This window comes from Saimiri boliviensis, chromosome 2 (genome assembly GCF_048565385.1).
Source record: "Saimiri boliviensis isolate mSaiBol1 chromosome 2, mSaiBol1.pri, whole genome shotgun sequence".
In the NCBI taxonomy this organism is placed as follows: Eukaryota; Metazoa; Chordata; class Mammalia; order Primates; family Cebidae; genus Saimiri; species Saimiri boliviensis.
In genome coordinates this window covers 139,160,884-139,180,081 of record NC_133450.1, presented here as the reverse complement: position 1 = coordinate 139,180,081, position 19,198 = coordinate 139,160,884, and the positions used below count along the sequence as shown (strand labels likewise).

Genomic DNA, 19,198 nt, shown 5'->3' with positions numbered 1-19,198 from the left:
GCATATAATGGGCTTATTATTTTAAATAAATATATGTATTTTTGAAAGAACCCAAAACTGTATATATAATACTGATTTCAACCCTACAAACACTGTTTAAATATGAACAGAATTAGATGCCAATAAGAAAGAATAATCTGTAGGGACAGTGGCACTGTGGGGGAGTGGAGCTCATCTGATCTGTTGTCACCTCCACAGTAAGAAAGCGTGTGGTGCCCACGACTTCCGAGGCATGGCCAAGAGGGCTGCTGCCCTAGAAAGGCCGGCCTGCAGGGCAGCCCTCAGAGGGTGCCTGGGATCGTGCTGTCTGTGGAGTTCCCAGTCACTCACAGGCTGACAGGAGGGGCTCCCTGAGCCTGAGCTGCTGGTCTGCATGCTGACCCTGGTATCCTCCCAGGCGTCCTAGCCAGGGGGTGTACCTTGTGACCAGCCCTCAGGGAGAGCTCAGGGCATCCAGTCTCGAAAAGGCTTTCCACGGCCCGCAGGCTGCTGTGGACTCTGAGTAGAGGGCTGCACGGAGCCTGGCTCCCGCCCGGGTCTCCTCCTCTGCACCCAGTGGCTCTGGCTCCCTTCACATTGCTGGAATAAATCTAAGCTGTGGGTCGACTCCACACTGAGGCCCATGGTCCTTCCAGGGCATCTCCGCATGAGGGTGACCCTGAGGGCCACTGATACAAAGAGCCAACCACCTCTCCACGTGGAAATCTAAGCAGGAAGAGCGTGACCACGGTCGCTTCCGTCCCCAGTCCCATGAAAGACCTGCCTGGGTCGGGGGCCATTCTTAGTCTAGATGATGTGCACCATCAAGAAAAGAACACGTCCGTTTTAAAGTGGGTCACAAATTCCATAGACCGCTTTCATTTTCACAACTAAAACAACCAACTGAGGACCAGAGGTTGGTCTTAATTATTAAAAAGCAGAATTTCTGGTGGGTGACAGACTGTTGCATAATTCTCATTCCCTCGTTCACACGCCGTGGTATCCCAAGGCCAGCAACTTACGGCCTACGGCACACGTGCCTCAGACGGGGACGGGTCCGGTGGCTCTGCCTCCTCTCCCCTGGAATCCCACTCCTGCCCCTCAGGGGCCAGCCTAGAACCTGCACAGGACCCTCAGATTCCTGCTTCCGAGCCCCTCCCCAGGCATGCACACATGCTCCGGAGTCCACGCACTCAGCAGACGCGGGGCTTCTCCTGCCCTCCTCACTCCTTCCTCCCCACCCCGCCACACCGGCCCCGGCTTCTCCTCACTCATCTCCAGGCTACCTCATGGACTACTCTGATCTACTGGGAAAGGGAGGTGGGTTCCTGGCCCTGCTCTGCCCACACCTGTGCCCACGATCTTACTCTGAGTAAAGTTGAGTCCTCCTTCAGCCCACAGAGGCCCCACGTGGGGATGCAGCCTCTGAACCCTGCCCCGTCCTCCTGGGTGTTCCTCCAGCACAGGTTCACTACGGCCCACGGACCCTGGGATGACTCACTCCCACCTGCCTGGAACAGCCTTCCCCAAAATCTGCACCCTCCCTCCAAGTCTGTGCTCAAATGTTACCACCTTCTCATTAAGACCTACGGTGACCAACGCTCCCACTGAGCGCTGCAGCCGGCCCAGACTTCTAGCTCATGGCCCAGACATGCCCAGCCCTCCTCTATGAATGGAGGTCACGGGGCCAGCCACGGCCCCTCGCCCGTGCTCCATCTACACTGCACCAACAGGCCCTCGTGGCCCACAGAGCTGCAGGTATTTCTGGCCTGGCCCTGCAGGCTCCATCCCTCCACCAGAGGACAGTGCGCTCGACTTCTCTGTTAGCATCGGGGCCCAGGCTGTGGCTGTGTTTAGCACCCAGGACAGGGCAGGCAGACCATGACCGCCTGTGACATGACTGAGGCTCCCCCCTCCTCCCTCCCCTGCATATGTAAAGCTCCAGACTGTGCAGGGCACGAGTGCTGACCCCCACCCTCCCTCCATCTCCAGCTCCACTGCATCGTCCCACCCAGTGAGACTGCTGCCTCACCTTTAGAGCGACAGAAGCTGGACCTCACTCCAGCAGCAAACATGGGCAGTGCTGCCCCGGGGAGGTGACAAAACCAAAGCGACTAGCATCTTCCCGAGACAAGCCTCCCATTCTCTGGCAAGCCCAGACTCAAAGGTGGAGCTGCTCCCGACACGGTCCCGGCTCTGCCCCACTCCCAGCACACGGGCTTCCCCATGAGCACCACCCTGCTGCCAGCCTCCTGTGTCTCTAGTCACACGACCCCCTCTGGCTCCACTGCTTTTCTCCACTTAAAAAAATTTAGGCCAGGCATGGTAGCTGATGCCTGTAATCCTAGAACTTTAGTAGGGCGAGGCGGGCACATCACGAGGTCAAGAGATTGAGACCATCTGGCCAACATGGTGAAACCTCGTCTCTACTAAACAGACAAAAATTAGTTGGACGTGGTGATGCACGCCTGCAGTCCCAGCTACTCGGGAAGCTGAGGCAGAATCGCTTGAAACCAGGAGGCGGACACTGCAGTGAGCCAAAATCACACCAGCCTAGGGACAGGCATTCCAGCCTAGGGACAGCGTGAGACTCCATCCCCACAAAAAAATTTAAGCTTTTTCCTTCCTCATTTCACAGCCTACCCCAACCCAGAGGGACCCAAGGCCCCTCCCATCACCTCCGCCCCCACTCTCACCCACCCTGAACGCACAAGCCTTCTCACCTGCCCAGAAGGCCCCACCTCAAGACCCTACCTCTGCCCACAGAGACCTTTCCCACTTGTCTAGGCCCTACCTCTGGTGAGAATTCTGCTCTCCGTTGAGGCCACTCGAACTCCCATAGCCTTGGCAACACCACGCAGAGCTTCAGGAGAGGGCCGTGGGTGCCCCCGCCTGGCGATTGCCAGGGAAAGGGCCAGTCACTACCGCACAGCAGTAACGCTTGTGCATCAAGGATTGGGATGTTTTCTTTTAAAAAGAACTCTTAATTTATAAACACTTTTTATGCTACATAAAACCTGAGTGTTGAAACATGACACTTGCCTCCAGTATGGAATTCTTGTGGGGTTCATTCACTTTTCCGGCCAGGCAGCAATGGGATATGGCATTGTGAATAATCGGCTTGTTTGATTTGCTGCTGGGCTCCTTGAAGAGCTTGGGGCCTAAGAAACAAGGCCAGGGGTGGCAAAATCATCATTTTAAGGCACAAACACACACAACAAAGAAAACCAACGATGTCTCGGATGCAAGCAATGGGTACACTGAACTACAGATACTTATGACTATTTAAAATGGGAAGTAAAAGCTACTTAAAGTCTATTCAAAAGAATTTTAAGTTACAAATGTTTAAACAACCAAAGACAAAGGTAATCAATAATTTACCTCCTTTCTAAATTCAGCAACTTAGCTATAAAGGCACAACCAGGAAAATAACTCGTAAAAAGGCTAAAGCTCAAAGGCCCCAGGATATACTCCTCAGCCACAGCAGCCCCTCCAGTTCACCATGTCCTGAGCCCACGCCTGGCTCAGAGGGCAGCTGGTGAGAGCCAAGAAGCCCCAGCACTCCCCGGCTCTGCCGAACCTGCATGGCAGACAGCAGGGTAGACCACCAGGAGGGCAAGGCGGACTAAGAGCTTCTACTAAGCTACATGCCCATTTCAGCACCGAGGAGCTAAAATTAGCCTTCTTTCACTAAATAAAACATCTTTGCTAGAAAAAGACTTTTTAGACCAAAATAGAGAACAGTTAATGCAATAGCCACACAAAGGCCTGTGGTCGTATATACGACAACCTCTAAGGAGGGAAGGCTGTCACCTGTGTACTCAGCCACCGAGGCCAGGGAAGACGCCGCCGACGCGGTCTCCCAGTCTCGGTCCGTGCTCCGGCTCGGGTTCCGGCTCAGTATGGGCAAGGCTTCCATGGATTCCACTCTGCAGGCAGAAACGGACAAGAGACAGGCAGGTGAAGTGCTGGCTTCCTCTCACTACCGCTGGCAAAGGGCTGGCCCACAGCCAGAATAGGAGCACATCAGCAGGGGAGGAGGCTTCCAGTGACACGGGGCTCGAGTCACCACATCCCCCACATAGTAACAGACGCTCTGAGCAAAACACAAAAGCAAACACTCCAGGCACTAAGGGGATGAAGACAGACAGTCAGCCCTTCACGGAGGGGGTTCCCCTCCACACAGCCTTTGCTCAAGGCACTGCCCCTGGAGCAGGGCACAGGCACAGCACTGAGCCACAGTGCTGCTGGCTCAGGAAGCCACAGGATGAAGCCTGGGCCACTTGTGCTGCCCAGCCAGGGATGAGACCTAGGGAAGGAGAGGCCACAGCAGGCTGAGTCTGAAAACCTGGGCCCCAGTGACTCTGATCCATGGAAGACCTGAGCTCCACCCTGCAAGGAAGTCTCCACTGAGCACAAAAGATGCCAAAAATCTGGACACAGCTGCTCAGAGATGTCAGCTGCTGCTCTCACGAGAAAGCAGATAGCACTGGAGTTTGAATCCACTCAGGGTAACTGATGGCCAGAATAAAAACCCACGCAGAATCTGCAGTCCCTTGGAGGGATCCGCCACAAAGCCCAGGGACAAGGAGCCATGAGATGGGGAAGAGACAAGAAAACGTGGCTCACGGGTGCAGACAGAGCAGGGGCCACATGGTGTACTCATAAACATAAAGCGACACGGCCGGGCACAGTGGCTCACGCCTGTAATCTCAACACTTTGGAAGGCTGAGTCAGGCAGATCATGAGGTCAGGAGTTCAAGAACAGCTTGGACAACATGGTAAAACCGCATCTCTACTAAATATGCAAAAATTAGCTGGGCATGGTGGTGCGTGCCTGTAGTCCCAGCTACTCGGCAGGCTGAGGCACAAGAATTCCTTGAACCCAGGAGGCGAAGGTTGCTGTGAGCTGAGATTGCAGTGAGCTGAGATTGGGCCAGTACACTCCAGCCTGGGCAACAAAGAACAAAAGTCCATCTCAAAAGAAAAAGGAACACATGGTCGGGGGAAGACCCTTGCTCCCACGGAAGGGACAACAAGCGTGGTGGAGGAAGCAGTGAGCAGGAGCTGCACAGTCACTAAAGTCCTTGCAAGGCAATTCCGTGAGGTCCAGACCAGTCCCCAACCTCTCCCCCAAAGTCACTTCCTCATGACATGAGCAGTCCTGGGGCCCACCTGAGAAGCCGTGCTGAGAAAGATGCACACTCACTTCTGGGCGGCTCAATCAGAAGCACGAGGCCGCAGTCTCATCACAGGAAACCAAAACTGAGAGGCAGCCAGGAAAACTGACCTGTGCTTATCAAAAGTCAAGGTCAAGGAAGGCACAGACAGGCTAAGGAACTGCTCTGGATTGAAGGAGACTAAAGGACCATGCCATTTCAAGGCCATTTGTAGCCCCAAACCAGATCCTGGACTAGGGGACAACACAGTTGTCAGGGACACTCTTGGGACAACTGAATGGGTACTGTGAATCGGATGAACATGCTGGCTTGGTAACTGATCACACAAGAAAACATCTTGTTCTAGGAAATACATACTGTAAAGGGCCAGACGTCTGCAGCTGAGTGGTTTTTTCTGTTTGTTTTTGGTGTTGGGGGTTTGGCAGCATCTGTGTGGAGTGCAGTAGCACGAGCAGAGCTCACTGCAGCCTCAACTTTCTGGGCTCAAGCGGCACTACCACCCCAGCCTCCCAAGTAGCTGGGACTTTAAGTGGGTGCCACCATGCCCAGCTAACTTTTTTTTGGGGGGTATTTTTTGTAGAAACGGGGGTCGCATTCTGTTGCCCAGGCTGGTCTTGAACTCCTGAGCCCAAGTGATCCTCCTGCCTCAGCCTCCCAAAGTGCTGGATTCACAGGAGTGGGCCACCATCCTTGGTCTCCGATTGACTCATGATGATGAAAAAGCACACGTGCGAGTGTGAGGAGGGTGGCGGGGGGAGCAGTAAAGCAGAGGCCGGCCGCCAGGTCTAACCAGCTGGGGAGCCTGCGTGAAGGGCACTGGGATGCCTGGTGACATTATTGCAACTGTTCTGTAAATGTGAAATGATATCAAAATTAAAAGTTACAAAACCCTCTCTCAGAGTTTTTAATCAGGAAGTCCCACCCTCCCCTCCCAACATCCTCCAGCCCAGCCGGCGGCAGTGTCTCAGGCCCCTTACCGCTGAGAGGGTGTGCCCCCGGAATGAACGCTCTCGGGTTCCGTCGTCGCCGCCGAGGCCAATGACAGGCTGGAGCCTGACTGAGTCCGGCTCAAGTTATCAGCTGCCAGAGACAGAAACCGACGGTGGTGCATGAACAGCTTCCGACGTTTCCGACAGACACCTATCTGTTCCCTGTACCTGCTCCCCTCGCCTCGCCCTGCAGAGTGCGGCCACAGAGGCCACATCCCCATCCTGCCCCGGGGAGCCGGGCTGCACCTGGATGTGCCGCGTCTCAGAGCAGCGGTCCCAACATTCTCATGTGTGAAACGGGGAGAGCCATCTCCACCCGTCCCGCCTCACACTGCTCTTGAGAAAACGGAAATGAGATGCAGCCCGTGAGGCCGCCACCGGCGGCAGGAAGCGCTGCCCATGCAGGGACTGCTTACGGGTGGAGGAGCACTTGGTGCCCGAGTCGCTGCAGGACTCCTCCCGGTGCACCGACTTCGGCCGCGGCTTCTTGGGCTTTGACTTGGGCTTGCCGAGCCCCTGCTCCTCCAAGATCTGCTGCTGCTTCCTCCGCAAGTACTCCTGCTTGATGAGCTCGCGCCGCGCCTTCTCCTCCTCCTTCCGGACCCGGTCTTCCTCAGCTTTGCGCCTGAGAGAAACACACGCCCAGACGCTGCTCGGTCATGGGGCCTCTGCCGGCTTCCCCCCAGCCGCTGGGATCCAGGGTGGCCAGCCTCCACAGGTGAAACAGAGGCTGCAAGGGCAGCCCTGGAGATGACCCACCCAGGCCACGCCGCCACACCGGCCACCAGACACACACGTCCCGACTGCTCATCGGCAGGGGCCGTGAAAGTTCAGGGAGGTCGTCTGTGGGAGAAGGGAGACCCTCACAGGCACTTGCTGCTGTGGTCCGTCACCAGGGCCAGGAAGGGAAGAGGGGCTGCTGGGGACCCGCCAGGCTCCTGCTCCGTCAGCCCTCCCCCGCAGCAGGAGGCTCACCGGGCTTCATCGCGCTTGAGCTCCACCTCTGCCTCCAGCTGCTGCTTGCGCACGCGGGCCTCCTCGGCCTTACGCTGCTGCTTCAGGAGGAAGGCCGCCCGCTTCTTGGCAAGCTCATCTTCTGCTTTCTGTTCATCCTGCAAGACAGAGCCACATAGAGCATGACAGGAACCCCCTCACACGCCCGATGCAGCCATACGCAACCCAGCAGCAGACTTTCACTACGCTTTTAAAAGTTTAACACATAAAGAATTCTAACGCTTTTCTTTAACCGGTACAGACTCTAACATACGAATGGAAGACAAAGGGCATTTCAAAGGTACTAGGCATCACCAAACTTTCCAAACGTCTCACACAAGATCCAGTTTGCCTTAAAAAGTACATGTATATTTCCAAAATAAAAGCAAGGCTGGGCACGGTGGCTCATGCCTGTAATCCCAGCACTATGGGAGGCCAAGAAGGGTGGATTACTTGAGATCATGAGCTTGAGACCAGCCTTCCGAACATGGCAAAACCTTTTCTCTACTAAAAATACAAAAATTGGCCAGGCACAGCGGTTCCTGCCTATAATCCTAGCACTCTGGGAGGCCAAGAAGGGTGGATCACCTGAGGTCAGGAGTTCAAGACCAGCCTGGCCAACAGGGTGAAACCCTGTCTTCACTTAAAGAAAAAAAAAAAAAAAAAATTAGCCAGGCATGGTGACACAAGCCTGTAATCCCAGCTACTTGGGAGGCTACGGCAGGAGAATCATTTGAACCCAGGAGGCAGAGGTTGCAGTGAGCAGAGATCATGCCCTTGTACTTCAACCTGGGCAACAGAGCAAGACTCTGTCCAAAAAAAAAGAGCGAATACTGAAGTTTTGTTTACATTTCAGAAGTGCAACCACCAAATAAAGCTTGCCTCTTTTGCTAAGAAATGCCTGATTATTCGGTATCCTCTCACTCAAATTCACAACTGCCTGGAGGCAAAGCAGAAAACAGCTGCGTATCGCTTGCCCAGGGGAAACCTTCTGAGAAACAGGTTGTCCTTAGGTGACTTCGCTGATGCGTGGGCATCACGGAGTGTGCATACACCTGGATGACAGAGCCCCCACACGCCTAGGCTCTATCAGCCCCTGCTCCTAGGCTACAGACCTGTAAAGCACATGACTGTATCTGCTATTGTAAGTAACTGTATCAAAATATATCTAAACACTGAAAAGCTACAACAAAAAATACGGTCTTATAATCTTAGGAGATGATGAACATCCCTGACGGGAACATCACATGGCACAGTAGCTGGCTATGAAAACAGTTCTCACAGTTGACGCTTCCCTTCACCTGTAAGGAAAAAATATTACAAGAAAGACATAAATGTTTTCTGAAGTTGCTACATCAGAGGCTGGCAAACTTCAGCCCACAGGCCAGTCCTGGCCACTGCCAGTGCATTCTAGCGATGAACACTTTTTACACTTTGGGGCAGGACAAGGCAACAACGGGGTTTTGACTAGAAAATCACCAAAAGAAAACTATGTTGAAATCACGTGAAATTCCAGTTTCAGGGCTCAGAACAAAGCTGTCTCGACCCACACCACACTCGCTTGCTTGCGTACTGCCCAGGGCTGCTTCTGGCCTAGTAGAGTCCTCAGGACAGAGACTCTGTGGCCCACAAAGCCAAACACACATGTCCCCGGGCCTCTTACGGAAGTGGCTGGCCAGCCTGCACAGATGTGCATTCTCTAACTCTCTTACAATCACGTGGGGTGGTGGCATCTCACGGGCACCTGAAGCAGACACTACCGATCTCTTACCTTGAAGAAGAAGCCGACCCCCGGCTTCTGGTCGCCTTCGCTGATGAGGTCCGCCGAACCATCGAGGCTTGCCAGCTCCCCGTCCTCGTCAGGGGCCTTCAGGTCAGAGAGGTCCACTTCAATGAGGCTGGCCCTGCTCCTCAGGGGCTCCTCCACATGGACACTCTCTTTTCCCGAGATGTCTGAGGAGCCAGGCCCTGCCTCCTTCACACTGGCATCCAGAACTTCTTTGAGGCTCATCTGCTCCGACAGAATGTTGGCGTCTTTGGCAGAAGACAGAGTGAGTGTCCGCTGGTTGTTTTCATCGTGGAGCCTGTAACTGTCGAAGAGACACTTCCCATGAGGGTCACCACTGGGCTCTGGGGCGCCTTCCAGGCTGGGATCTGTGGGGGTCCAAGGGTGGCTGCTGGCAGGGAAGGGTCTCAAGTGCGGGAGTGTCTCTATACTGGGCGTCGGGGTTTTACTTCGGGAGGAGCCTTGTGGCCTGTCTTTCGGGACCTTAAGCTCTGACGGCCTTCCGGAACGGGAATTCCGGCCCTGACCCAGTCGGGGGGCTTTGCGGTGGCCAGCCATGCCCGTGGGAGAGAGTGGCTCCACGAAGTGGACCGGCGCCTTCACTTTGTGGTCCTGCGAGTTATTCTTAGAGCCTGGCACTGGGACCGTGGGGGACTTCATGAGAAGCTGCTCCTGCTGCTGAGAGATTTTCAGGATGGCCTGCTGCAGCGTACTGATGGTTTCGTTGAGCTTCTCAATGGAAAGGTCACATTCGTTCATGTCGACAACCTCCCCGACAGTGTCCTCCAGGAGGGCGGCGGAGATCACCTTATTTCTCTCCAGCTCCTGCAGAGCCACAGGGTCTTTTGCTTTATGCTGTTGAGCAAAGGCCAGGCTCTCTTTGTCCACATCCTGAGGCTCGTGAAGGAGCTCCTCTCTCTGCTCCTCCTTCACAAGAAAGTCTTCGGTTTTGGAGACGCCATCCTCACACTCCTCCCCGTTGTGCTGGGAGTACTCCTTTGTAAAGTGCTCCGGCCTGAGGGGTGGGGCGGCCTCAGCCTTGCCCTTCTTCACCACATGCAGGAATGCAGCCTTGCCTAGCTTCAAGCGCTGCCTCGCCGACAGCGCCTCCATCTTCTTCTTCTGGGCCTCGATGGCCCTGCGCTTCTCCTCCAGCTGCATGTGCAGCTGCACTAGCTCGGATGCCAGGAGGCTGGCGGGGTCCCTGCCATGCCGGCCCGGGCTCTGTTCCCTCTTCTGCCTCCACGTCGTCAGAGGAGCGGGGCAGCTCTCGGACGCGTCTGGCGTGGTTTTCTGGGAGCTGCTGGTGCTAGACTTGGTTTCACAGCTGTTGAGTCTCTGGAGCTTCCTCTCCGCAAAGCTGGTCATCTTCACGCTCCCACTTGCCATGGAGACGCTGCTCATCTGAGACGCTGTGCTCAGGCAGGGGCTCGAGCGGCCACTGGCATCATCTTTGTCTTCGTGTTCCTTCACCTTCATGTCCTCCTGCAGCTTGGCCGACTCTTCCTCCCCGACGTATTTGCTGAGAACCACAGGATGGGCCTCACCCATGAAATCATGCTCAGCCTCCTCTAGGTCCACCACATCCGAGTCAGAATCCTGCCTGAGGAGAGTCCACGGCTCTGAATCGTGGGAGTTGGGGCTTTTTGAACAACTAACATACAACCTTCCCTCGGAGTCCTCATCAGCCCTGCCTACGTGAAGGAAGAAGCCATCTGTGGATGGTCCCTGGGGGAACTGATCGAATCTGCCGAGGGCCAGAGGCCCACCACACACCTCTCCTGCGGTTTCCACTGACTGCGGTCCTGTCTCAGTGGGGTCCATGCCCACGGGAAATTCTGAGCAAGGAATCGGGGTAAAAGTCCTATTCAAGTCACGACTGCCAGTCACTTTCCTTCGTACCAAAGGCTGGGGGCCCTCGCTGGGCCTCCTGGACGCAATGCTCCTCGGTCTCCCTTCCCCCCGTTCATCCTCCTTGGTGATCACCTGCTTCTCTTTCGTTGGCTTAAGCACCGCTGGCATCAAAGGCTCTAAGAAAAAACTGTCAGGCTTACTTTCCAAGGTGTCCAGCTGTCCCTGGGGAGACTGGGCACTTGCTGTAAGAACTGAGGCCCGGGGTGAGGCCCTGGGGAACTCCGGGTCAGCACTCTGGGGAGCCACATCTGCTCTAACAATAGCCACGAGCTCCTCTTCCTCATCCTCAATACTGACATTGTTCAGGAGGCTCTTCCCGTGGGTCTTCGTGGCCGTGGGGTGTGGCTGGTTCTGTGGGGTCAGATTAACAATATTGGATGCCAAACTGTCTTTGCTGATGGAGCGGGCCAAGCTGACGCTGTCGCCAGAGCTGGGATCCACTTCACAACTCGCAGCATGATGCAAAGCAAAAGGCGTCGGCTGGGACGCGGGCCTGAAACACAGGGAAGGCCCACTGGGTGTGCTGCTGTATACACCAGAGACCCCAACACGGACCGGGAGGTGAGAACGCCAGCCACGCAATGAGAACACGCCTCTCACATGCAGGAGACTTAAACTCACTCTTCCCCCGAGCAGAAGAAAACCAGAGATCATTTCAGCTTAGTGATTCCCAAACACTGTATACCCAGGACCTCTTGATGCCCTTAAAAATTACTGAGGACCCCACAGGGCTTTTATTTCTATTTATCAGTACTACTTTCTATTTATCATCCTAGAAATTAAAGCTCAGACGTTTTCTAAACACTGATTAAAATTACAGTAATAAGCCCATTCCATGATAAATGACTATATTCTCCAGAACACAAGTTTCCAGTTTAAGGGCAGGCACTACTTGACACCTGTACAGCTCTGGGATCTGGCTGGACCCTCGTACCTGACTCCCCCTGCTGCCACACAAGCAGCCTCTCAAAAATCCCACAGCGCACTCATGAAGAGTGAGTGAGGCCGCAGAGAGGCAGTCACTCCCTGGTGTTGTTATAAAAATAATTCTGACCTCAGGGACTCCCTAAAAGAGTCTCGGTGATCCTCAGGGGGTTGGGATGACATCTTGAGGAACTGCTGTTTAACGTAAAAAACATTCCAAACAGAAACATCTCTGAAACGGAGAGACTCACCTGGTTTTTTTTTCTGGCCATGCTATTGCTGCTCCTCGAGGCTGACCATCAACTCGGGTCAAAGAATTCGATCGATGTCGCTGATCTGCAGTTCAGAGGAAACAGACAGTGTTAAGTAACCAATTTTCTATCCCTCGAAATTCTTTCAATTTGACCATCATTTCTCCGGAAAAATGCCTCGCAAGTCAATACACCAGAAGGGCCCCACAGAAAGCAGACAAGCAAAACCATACGATGTTCACTCATTCCAATGGCAACACGTGGTTCAACAGCGACTGGTCCAACGAAGTCACCAGAACTGAGAGAGAACTGGAGCATGTGTGAGCCCCTGCTGACGCCCCAGTCACTCTGTATCTACTACACAGAACATAATCGCTCTCAAAGATACTTTCACTGCAAGGCGATACATTCTGAGACACATCAACACAAGTTAAAATGTACTTGGCTAGTGTCTTAACTAAAATCACTACATCAGAATAAGATGATTTAGTTTTGAGATGCATGATTTTTACTAATCTACAGTAAGGAGAAATTAAGGAAAAAAGATGAGAAGGAAGAAACAACATTCTTACCAGGGGTGTCCTCTCCCTGCATGGATTTTTGCTGTTTCTGTCGCAGTGGCAATAAAGGATGGGATGGGCTGAAGGCCGCAGTTCCTTTCCCACTAAATGCAAAAAGAATTAAGGGGAAAAATCACACCTTTATCAACCTTCAAGTTCAACAACAAATGTACAAGTGTACAGGACCATCCTGAATTCACACCAAGCTATGAGAAACTCAGACTGTTAGGGAAAAATTAATGACTCTAAAAATGAGGAAAAAGAGCACCAGGAACTTCAAGCTTGGCATGAACATCCACACACCGGAAACACGGGCACACAGACTCCCGGATGTGTCTACAACACAACCAGCTTCCCATGGGAAAAGCAAAACCTGACCCGCCATTAGAGTGAACTTTTGAGATAAGCCAAAGTAAAAAGAAAATGTGGTCCTTTGACAAGCAACAGTTTTCAAATATGCACATTACTGCTTCAATAAAAAAAGAACGAACTTCAGAGATAAAACAGACCACAAAGATGATGCCCGCTGTACTAAACCACAGCTGTGAAAATATTGATGAGTAACTTAAACCCATCAGAGAGCAGCATGAACATTCCCACACTGCTGGTGGGAGGGTAAAAATGTACATTTTTAGAGGACAATATGGCAATATCCATAAAAACCTCAAAATTACTCAGACTTTTCCATTCCTTGATTATAGCTTAACAGAAAACAAGGAAAGGTGCACACGGAGGCGCGGGTGTGAGGGCCACACTCCCGGGAAGAACAGCACATGCGGGAAAGGCAGAGGTCACAGGTGTGCAGCTCGTACACTTCCGACAAAGCAACACCCCTGAGACTGGCACCCAGCAGCCCCTGCCACTCCACAGGTACCAGCTTCCTGGAAAACAAGTGCCCTCACTCTACAGGGCAGCTGTCTGAGTTGTTTCACTTCGGGTAGAATTTGGTAAAAGGACAATTCGCCAGGTGCGGGCAGGCTGGGGAGATCGCAGGGAACAGCTCAGCACCCTGGGCCAGAGTTAGGACGCCTAGGCCTCAAGAGGCAAAGACAGGCAGAGGATACCAGAGCCAGGACACAGACTCTCTGAAAGGGCTATGGAGACAGGGGCTCAGGGCAGGGAGGGGGAAGCCAGGAAGAGCAGGAGCAGCACAGGGCCCTGTGTCAGGGCCACAGTGCAAACCCTGCAGCCTGGACACCGTGGGAACAGCAACACCTCACAGCACACCCGTGACGTGAAAGACTGGGTAGCTGTTGAAACTGTGGTAAAGGAAGATTCACCCAGTGGGAAAATTCTCACCACAGGCTGCTTGGTGAAAACAGCAGGTCACAGGGCAGTGTGTAGCCAGCACCAGCTTTCTGTGCTCACACACACGAGGCTCAACAACAGACATGCAAAGACCGGAGGGAGGACGCCGAGTGTCCACACTGTCCCCATGTGAGGGACGGCTCAGCTCGAGGCATTATCCCAACTCAGTGACCCCACCTGTGCTCACAGGCATGGAGTTACCGCCCCACCTCTGCTCTCAGCTCTGGGGACAGACACCCCGGTCTCAAAGACCCCCCCCCTACCAAAGAACACAGGCAAACCCCTCCCTCAGCTCTGCCCCACCCCAGGTTGTGCACCGCCCTCACTGCCTGCAGCACAAGGGCCTCCCAACAAGTCCTTTCTCCTGGCTCTGGCAGCCCCGCATCCCACCCCTCAGCACGGCCATCAGTCTAGCTCCTCTCAAACAACCTGAAACAACTGAGTCCACTCTAAGCCATGCTGCTCACTGAACCATTCGTTTATGTGAATGATTTAAAATCACTCTGAAGGCTGTCTTCACCTTATACCCCACCTTCAACGGCCAGGTTTTAAACGTGTTTCTCTACCTCAGGTGTGCTGATCGGCTCCAGGCCAGAAGCGCTGTGGGCCTGCCGCCTCACGAAGCACAAAGCTCACTCTGACTCCAACGGGAGCTTCCTTCGCCCCCTTCCCCAATCCTCCCACAGTCTGCCGCAGATATGTTTAACCAAATTAGGTCTTCATGGTAAAAATTCATTTTCGAAAAAACACATTTTAAACAACTCTATTTCTAGAGTTGTTTAGCCTTTAAACAGCTCTATGCAATTTCACTAGAATCAAATTAATTCCTCCCTGAAGTTAATGAAGGAAATACTCTTTGAAGATTCACAATACTTGAAATGCAAGAGGATTTCATTCTATATGTCCATGAGACCATAAAGAGCACATCTAAACTGTGAATTCAACTTTCTAATCTTTAGATCATTTCTTCAACAGTGTAACACATAGTTTAAAAAAAAATAAAAAGAGAGAGAGAACAGAAAACACCTGTTTCATAAACGATGCTACAATTAGGTACACATCCTTGAGGAATTTCCAGCTAGTATCACTGCCCTCCTCTGGAGAGGGGACAGAGAGGCCAGAGGGGCAGGGGCAGAAGGAAAATTTTTCATAAGCTAATACAAACTGCTTATTTTTAAAAAGGTAACTTCAATTAAAATTTTAAACAAACACAGAAAGGGGCACAAGATGGTGAATTGACTGTGAAAGCGAAGAGACAGACTTACAGGTATTCAGGCTCCTCAGGGTGCAGGTAGTGCCTGTGACAGCCTTCCGCCGGCAGCTGCGCAGGGGGTTGCAGGTCAGCCAGGGACCCTGAGGCAGGGCTGCCTAGGAAACTGCGTTTGGTTGCATTGGAGATAGGTACAGGAGGCCGGCTGCTTTTCTGGTGTAACACTGTTTTAGCTGCAGAAATAGCATTTTTGCATTGTTACTTACAATACTAACTAGAAACACAGAAAAAACCTGCAGCTTTTATAAGCACCAACTCAACTTTTTCCTGAAACCAAACTTCTGCCTAAAAAGCTGGTTTCAAGTTTAACAAATATATTCTGTAATAACAAGTACTACAGATATTGTAACAAAATAAATACTAAAATTAAAAGACACAACACAGATACAGATGAGCACAAGAAAAACAGAGAGGAAACATAAGCCCAGCTGATGGGCTCTGTCTTGGTCACCATCTAGCACCCACACAAAAGCCCTCCGCTGGTGGGCTGCTTCCAAAACCACGTGCCACCTTCACCAAGCCTGGTGCTACACAAGATGCCCAACACCGAGGCTCCTGAGAGAAGGTTCATGCCTGAGCTGCCAAAGCCACTTCGCTCAGCCCAGCCAGTGAGGGGCCGCGGCAGGGTCATTAGGGCACTCATCTAGGCCCGGCATGCGGGCGGCTGCTCTGGTGGGTCCCTTCAGCTCCAGCCCCTGGGGGTCAGGTGAGGTGCTGAGCCTGGCTTGTATGCCACTCCCTTTCTTGGCCCACGCCTGCTCACCCACCTCTCCCCCAAAGGCTCAGCCCCCAACAGTGACTCTGTCTCTAAGGCTGCTTCCCAGAGAACTAACCTATGGGAGGTAGTGCCAGGAGCAGCTCAAAAAGGCAAGAGGTGAGCCGGGCGCGGTGGCTCAAGCCTGTAATCCCAGCACTTTGGGAGGCCGAGGCAGGTCGATCACAAGGTCAAGAGATCGAGACCATCCTGGTCAACATGGTGAAACCCCGTCTCTACTAAAAATACAAAAAATTAACTGGGCATGGTGGCGTGTGCCTGTAGTCCCAGCTACTCAGGAGGCTGAGGCGGGAGAATTGCCTGAACCCAGGAGGCGGAGGTTGCGGTGAGCCGAGATCGTGCCATTGCACTCCAGCCTGGGTAACAAGAGCAAAACTCCGTCCAAAAAAAAAAAGGCAAGAGGTGGGGCCTTATGGCGGGGACCAATGGGACCAGTGGGAGGGTACCCACTGTGTTGTGAACACGGAGGAGGGAAGAGTAAGTATGAGGGGGTGATGGCTGCACTGTGGTCTGGGTAAAAGATAAAGAAGGCTGACAGATAGCAACATGAGACCAAAAGTCAAGGACACGGAGCCGTGCTCTCCTACAGCCAGGGGCCGGAACCAGAAAAGAATGGCTGGTGGGGAAGCTAAACCCCCAACCCAAGAAGGCTGCAATGCCACAGGGAGGCCCTAGATGGGAAGGAAAGAGACTATGACTCATGAGATGCAAACTTCTAGGCCTACAGAACCTCAAATTGTCAGATTACCTGAAATTCTTTGAGCCTACAGAAGAGGGCTCCCCTCCCTGTGAAGGAACAGCATCCCTGCTGGCCCCATGCTTAGAGATGATACAGAGACCGCTCTCTCAAGATGGCATGTGCTTCCCCCAGGCACATTATAATCAAATTGGCAAAGACAAAAGGAATTTTGAAATCAGCAAGAGAAAAGTGACTCATCACATACATGGGAACCCCCAATAGACTATCACAGTAGGTTTCTCAGTAGAAGAAAAGAAATGATATATTCAAAACGCTGAAAGGAAGGGGAAAAACCCCAACCAAGAACACTGTATCTGGCAAAGCAGTGCTTCAGAAACACAGAGGAAATAAAAACATTCTCAGACAAAAGTTGAGAGAGCTTATCACCACTGCACCTGCCTTTCAAGAAGGGCTAAAAGGAATTCTTCATGCTGAAACAAGAGAACACTAAACAGCAACACAAAAACGTAAGAAAGTATGAAACTTACTGATAAAGGCAAATATACAGATACAAACATAATACTGTATTGCCATTAACAGCAGTAGATATATCACTTTTAGGCCGGGCGCGGTGGCTCAAGCCTGTAATCCCAGCACTTTGGGAGGCCGAGGCGGGTGGATCACGAGGTCCAGATATCGAGACCATCCTGGTCAACATGGTGAAACCCCGTCTCTACTAAAAATACAAAAAAAATTAGCTGGGCATGGTGGCGCGTGCCTGTAATCCCAGCTACTCAGGAGGCTGAGGCAGGAGAATTGCCTGAACCCAGGAGGCGGAGGTTGCGGTGAGCCGAGATCGCGCCATTGCACTCCAGCCTGGGTAACAAGAGTGAAACTCCGTCTCAAAAAAAAAAAGTTTATAGAGGCCAGGCACAGTGGTCCATGCCTGTAATCCCAACACTGTGGGAGGCTGAGGTGGGAGGACCACGTGTGCTCAGCAGTTCTAGACTAACCTGGACAACACAGCAAGACCTCATGTCTACTTAAAAAAAAAAATGTAGCTGGGTGTGGTGGTGCAAGCCTGTAAGTCCCAGCTACTTGGGAGTCTGAGGGAGGAGAATTGTTGAGCCCAGGAGTGCGAGACCATTGCAGTGAGAAATGATCAACCCGCTGCACTTCAGTCCAGTTTGTGCAACACAGCAAGACCTTGTCTCAAAGAAGAAAAAAAGGTAAAAAACAAAAACATTGAAAATAACAATAAACTGGCCGGGCATGGTGGCTGCCACCTGTAATCCAGCACTTTGGGAGGCTGAGGCAGACAGATCACCTGAGGCCGGGATTCAAGACCATTCTGGCCACATGGTGAAATCCCATGTCTACTAAAACTTAGCCAGGTGTGGTGGCAGATTATCTGTAGTCCCCACTACTCAGGAGACTGAGGCAGGAGAATTGCTTGAACCCGGGAGGCAGAGGTTGCAGTGACCTGAGATTGTGCCACTGCACTCCAGCGTGGGTGACAAAGCGAGACTCTATCCCAAATTAAATAAACAAATAAATAACAATAAATTATGTTAATGATTACATAGTTTTTTTGTTTGTTGTTTTTCTCTACACATTCCTGGAAAATACATAAATAGTTACGAATGGTGGCATTAACTGCACAGAGTGTAGAGAGGGAGAGGTAAAAGCTGAGAGTCTTACATGTAAGTGAAGGTGAGCTGTCATCATCTTATAACAGACAACTGTATCTCATGTAAGCCCCAGGTAACGACTACAAAGTGACACAAAAGACAAAGAGAAGAGAAAACAAAGACCATTAACACAAAAACAACAACAAAACACAAATGAAGACAGCAAGAGACAAAGACAAGCAAAACTGTTAGATAATCAAAACAGTTAACAAAATGGAAAAAGAAAATCCTTTCCTATCAATAATTACTTGAATAAAAATGGATTCAACTCACTAACCAAAAGATAGAGTGTAGCTAAATAAACTAAAAACCAAGAATCAACAGTATACTGCCTACAAGAAACTACTTTTGACGAAGAGCACATACAGGCTGAAAGTGAAAGGATGAAAAAAGATACTCCATGCAAATGGTAACCAAAAGCAAGCAGGAATGGCTATAGCATCTCGGACAAAACAAAGAAATCATCATGTAATAATAAAAGGGTCAATTCAACAAGAAGCTGTAACAACTGTAAACATATATGTATCCACATCAGACCTAAATATATAAAGCAGTATTGACAGATCTCAAAGGAGAAACAGAAATACAGTAATAGCAGAAGGCTTCACTACTGCAGTTTAAATAATGGGCAGAACATCCAGACAGGAAATTTAACAATAAAATAACAAAGAACAGCAGGCTTACGCAGCCCTCCAGACTAAATGACCTCACAGACACACACTTTTCACCCAACAGCAGCAGAATGCCTATTTTTCTCAAGCACACAAGACCCATTCTCCAGGACAGATCATATGTTAGGTAACAAAACAAGTCTTAAAAAATTTAAGAATATCAAAATAATGCCATGTATCTTTTCCAAACACAATGGAATGAAACTAGAAATTAATAACAGCAAGAAG

At 51.6% G+C, this 19,198-nt stretch overlaps 1 protein-coding gene across 3 annotated transcripts in view; it reads right to left on the bottom strand.

Moving 5' to 3' along the window:
- Positions 1 to 19,198, bottom strand: part of CAMSAP1 (calmodulin regulated spectrin associated protein 1) — a 96,720-nt gene that overhangs the window by 4,833 nt on the left and 72,689 nt on the right. For all 3 annotated transcript variants that reach the window (XM_039461352.2, XM_039461351.2, XM_074394512.1), the window contains 9 exons: positions 15,150 to 15,327; positions 12,589 to 12,680; positions 12,017 to 12,101; positions 8,913 to 11,334; positions 7,124 to 7,260; positions 6,565 to 6,773; positions 6,137 to 6,239; positions 3,793 to 3,908; positions 3,022 to 3,140 (listed from right to left, as the gene is read on the bottom strand). In XM_039461352.2, coding sequence (XP_039317286.2) covers positions 3,022 to 3,140; positions 3,793 to 3,908; positions 6,137 to 6,239; positions 6,565 to 6,773; positions 7,124 to 7,260; positions 8,913 to 11,334; positions 12,017 to 12,101; positions 12,589 to 12,680; positions 15,150 to 15,327 — 3,461 coding nt within the window. The remainder of the gene's footprint in view (positions 1 to 3,021; positions 3,141 to 3,792; positions 3,909 to 6,136; positions 6,240 to 6,564; positions 6,774 to 7,123; positions 7,261 to 8,912; positions 11,335 to 12,016; positions 12,102 to 12,588; positions 12,681 to 15,149; positions 15,328 to 19,198) is intronic.